Raw genomic sequence first — 4,108 nt, 5'->3', positions numbered from 1 at the left:
GGGAGCGGGAGCGTCGCTGCCCCGGGCTCCCGCGCGCCGGGGCAGAGCGAGGCGCCGAGCGCCGCGGGAACGGGAGGGCAGCCGGGCACGGAGGCGGCCGCCCGCGGCGCGCAGCCCTTCCGGCGGGGAAGGCTCTGCCCCCGTTTCTCCGCGCTCCCCCCGCCTCCCGCCCGCGCGGAGCTCTGCCGGGCCGGGACACCTCCAAACCTTCCTCCAGTCCTCGGCCTGCTGCCGGCTCTGGAAGCCGATGACCAGGGCCTCGCCGGCCGTCCCCGTCACCTTCAGCTCRTGCTGCATCCTCTTGCCGGGCTTGGCCTTGTAGGCGAGGCGGCAGCCCCGCAGGTCCAGCTGCAGCAGCGGCTGCAGGTCCTTGGCGCACCTGAAGCACTGCGGGGGCCGGGAGGGGTGCATGAGCCCCGACCAGGGCTGGGGACGTGCTCCGGCGGCACGGAGCGGGGCGTCCAGGCTGGGATGGGGGCTGTCGTGCACCCGGGGATTTGGGGGCTCAGGCTGGGACGGCGCAGGGGAGGACGGACCCCAGGCTGGGAGGCGGCGCGGGGCTGGCGGTCCCGCTCCCCCCTCCGTGCGGGCCCTCACCAGCAGCACGTGCTCCCTGACGACGAAGAGCTGCTTCGCCCACTGCCCCAGCCAGCGCTTCCTCCAGAGGAAGCCGCAGAGCTGGGCCTCGGGGCGGGCCGGGGGCTCGGCCTCGGGGCCCGCGGCCGGCGGCCACCGCAGGTAGTGGGCACGGTCCTTCGCGCACTCCTCGTCCTCCCCGTACGACTCGTAGTGGCTGCTGTCGCTGTCGGTGCCGCCTGCTAGCGGGGGCAGAGGGGCGGCGTCAGGGCGCCGGGCGCGCGGGGGGTGCCGGGGACCGGGCGCGTCGGGGTGCTCACCGGAGCCGACGTCTCCTCCCGGGCGGACGGGCTCAGCTTCCTCGTAGGAGTCCTCGGCCGGCGGGCTCCGGAGGTGCGGCAGGACGCCCGGCGCCTCGCTCTGCGGAGAGCCCAGGGGCTCGGAAGGCAGCAGCCCGCGGGCTGCACCCGCTCTGCGCCCTCCCCGGCCCGGCATTCGCGCCCTCTCGGCGCGAGCGAGGCTGCAGCGTGGGGAGCTCGGCCGGGTCCCCGTCCCTCACACCCTCGCGCGCCCCGTCCCGGCGCTCACGCTGCGGGAGGGACCCCCGTGCACCCCTGGCCCCGCGCCGCCCGCTCTCACCCCACCAGGCAGGCTCGGGGCGCTAGCCGGGGGGCACTCGCACGCTCTCCCTCCCAGCGCATCCGGCGTCCCAGATCCTGGGGGGGAAAAGCAGGATTACCAGCAGCCCTTCCCCGCTCTGCAGCATCRGCGCAGAGCTGGGCATCCCCGGGCGAGACCCCACGACCTGCGGTGTGACCGCTCACCTGGCCGGGGCCGCGGGCTGGCCCGGCCCTGCAGGCTGCCGGTCCCCGAGGACGGCGCCAGGCAGCGCATGATCATGTACTCGGCGTCCTCCGCTGCGGGGGGAGAGCAGAATCACAGCTGGGGAGCGGTGGGAGCCCCGCGCGGGACTGTCCTGCTCCAAACACGCCGCTGCGGGCCGGCACCGGCCCAGTGGCCACCCCCCCACCCTGCAACCCCTTCTGCRCAGCTCCAAGACTCCCAGCCAGAGGCTTTGAGCTGGCAGAAATTGGGATGAAAGGAGGCAGGGAGATGCAAGAGTCCCGGTGCTCCGAGGAGCATCAGCTCCCTGTTGCACCCTGCCCGAGCCACCCGTGCACTCGTCCGGCCGCGCTTACACGGAGGGCTCTGCAGCCTGCGGAGGAGGTCGGCCACCGACTTCTTCTTGGCCTGGGCCGTGGYGCTGAGGTTCTCCCGGTCCAGGATGAGCAGGAAGGACCGCAGGTCCGAGAGCAGCCTGTCCAGATCTGCAGGGGACACGGACGCGTCCCCTCGCGGCCAGCGCCGACGGGACACAGCAAGACCGGGGTGCCAGCCGGGATGCAATCCTGCCCCTGCCCTCCACCGCCTCCTTTGGCTGCCAGCAACGAGGCCGGGGCGACACGGGGACAGAGGCGACGGGGGGCTCCCGCACCAGAGCTCTCCGACGGCGAGGAGCGGGGACGAGAGCGGTGGCGGCTCCTGCCCCGTGCCAGCCGGCCGTGCCCCCGCCRCCGCCACCTGCCCCGGCGCCCCGCACAATCCCGCTATTGATGGGGCCGGGGGCGCCCGGGGCCGGGCAGCCGCGGGGGGGACGGAGGCCCCGCGGCGCTGAAGGCCCCTCTGTGCGTGCTCACAGAGCTGGCTTGTTCCCGGCCCCCGGGGGCAGCAGGAGCCAGGGGCTGGGGCCCATCGCCCTGGCCGGCCGCGGGGGCGGCCCAAAGCACGGCTCCTTTGCCGGCACCCCACGTGCCCGCGGCGGCGGGGAGGAGGAAGAGGAGGAGGAGGAGGCACGCCAAGAGGAAACAGCTGATGGAGGCTGCTTCAGGGTATGCCAAAAATGCCAAGCGCACACCCGGTGCCGGCTCCCATGGGCAGCGAGAGCCTCCGTCCCCGGCAAGCGCTGGGGTGGCAGGGTCCAGCCGGAGAGCCCCAGCCCTGCCGAGCGATCCCAAGGGAGCCAGGCACCCTGCGCACCCCTGGCCCGTGCACCCTTCCCACGCTGGCAGAGCCCCCCGCCCCTCTGGTGGCCGGCCGGCCGCCCCCCCCAGGCCGCTGCCCGCCTTCCCCCGGCTCCTTCCTGCCGTGCATCTGGAAGTGGTTTGCATCGCTCCTCTCCGGCTGCTCCGGGCTCTGCTGCCTGCTCCCAGCTGCGGTAAAACGTTGCAGACCCTCTGTCGAAACCCACTGCCTCCTGGCACGGGGCTGCACTGGCCCTTTCCTCCGGGCTGCCCCCAAGCCACTACGCTCCGCTCGGAGAGTCCCTCCTTGCCTTCCCCCTATGCTAAGCTGCAATTTCCCGCCTGGAAAAGGTCCAGGGTCAGGTCAACTGCAGCGCAGCCATGGCCGTGGCCGTCCTCCCGCCCCGCCGGGGCGACCTCCGGGATGCCCCAGGCTGCAGCATGGTGCCCTGCACAAGGCTGGCATCCCCGCACTCCGTCTGCATCACTGCATCCGGGATGCCTCCGGCCGGCACAGAGCCAGTGACCTCCAAAGCCCTTCCCAGGCCGTGCCCMACCGGAGGGGGCAAAGACACCGCTGGGCCCCCAAGGAAATGGCGGGGCCACGGTGAGGCCGGGCGGGGGAGCGCCCTGCTCCGCTCGCGGGTGTGGGACGATGGAGCCGGCTGGTCCCACGTGTGTTGCAAGGGACGTGGGAGAAGCCCGTGCGGAGCTGCTGAGCGTGGAGGAACGGCGTCCTGCCCCCGGCTCGCTCCTGCCGGAGTCAGCCTCGGAAGCCCRGCATATTGGGCAGGGCTGGCCGGCCGGCCGGGGAGCGCACACATGCTGTCCCTGCCCGGGGGAGCGAAAACATCTGGCAGGGCAGCGAGGCTGAGCAATACCGGAGCTGGGCCCAAACATCTGGATTTCCCTGGAAACCGGGGAGGGAAGGGGGGGACTAAGTCCCAGAGCTTCCTGGGATGCTGGTGGGGGAGGCCAGGGACAGGGGCTGGCAGGAGAGGAGCTGGGGACAGAGTGCACGAGCGGAGGGGCGAGGGGGCCCCGGGAACGGCCCCCGCTGCCCGTGCCCGGTGTGCCGGGCTCTTCCTCTCCCCTCCCTTTCCCCTCTCCTCCGCCCAGGCCAAATTCCTCGGCAATGACATCTCTGTCCATCCGCTCCCCCCAGCCCTCTATCTGCATCTTGCGCTCGCCTGACCTCCCCTGGGCTCCCCCAGCAGGCCCCGGTGTCCGCATCCCCACTGGCGTGCCCGCACCGGGAGCCCGCGGTGCCCGGCAGTGCCCCGCAGCCACGTGCGGAGCGGCACTGGCGCCCAGCGCCCCGGGGTCTGCAGCTCGCCCCTGACACCCCGCCAGCCGCCGGCTGCCGGGGCCAAGGAAACGCAGYGGAGATTAAAACCAGCTGCCTCGGTCTCCGTGGCAAGAGGGAGCCGGGGAGGGAAAACGCCCCCCAAATGTGCACACACGCGCCCGCGCACTTCTCCTAGCAAAGCGCCCCCGTGCCCGCCGGCGCT

The 4,108-nt window shown here is 73.2% G+C and overlaps 1 protein-coding gene across 1 annotated transcript in view; it reads right to left on the bottom strand.

Annotated features, from left to right (window-relative positions):
• LOC146596289 (actin filament-associated protein 1-like 1) overlaps positions 1–4,108 on the bottom strand; it is a 7,762-nt gene that overhangs the window by 2,532 nt on the left and 1,122 nt on the right. The window contains exons 2-7 of the mRNA XM_085304236.1: positions 1,776–1,904; positions 1,401–1,493; positions 1,216–1,292; positions 897–996; positions 598–815; positions 7–387 (exon numbers count right to left, since the gene is read on the bottom strand). Of these exons, the coding sequence (XP_085160362.1) occupies positions 7–387; positions 598–815; positions 897–996; positions 1,216–1,292; positions 1,401–1,493; positions 1,776–1,904 (998 nt within the window). The remainder of the gene's footprint in view (positions 1–6; positions 388–597; positions 816–896; positions 997–1,215; positions 1,293–1,400; positions 1,494–1,775; positions 1,905–4,108) is intronic.

This window comes from Rhea americana, unplaced genomic scaffold (genome assembly GCF_003343005.1).
Source record: "Rhea americana isolate MKP2758 unplaced genomic scaffold, rheAme1 scaffold_204, whole genome shotgun sequence".
In the NCBI taxonomy this organism is placed as follows: Eukaryota; Metazoa; Chordata; class Aves; order Rheiformes; family Rheidae; genus Rhea; species Rhea americana.
Note: the sequence above shows the minus strand (reverse complement) of the source record. Positions and strands in the feature narration are given on the sequence as shown.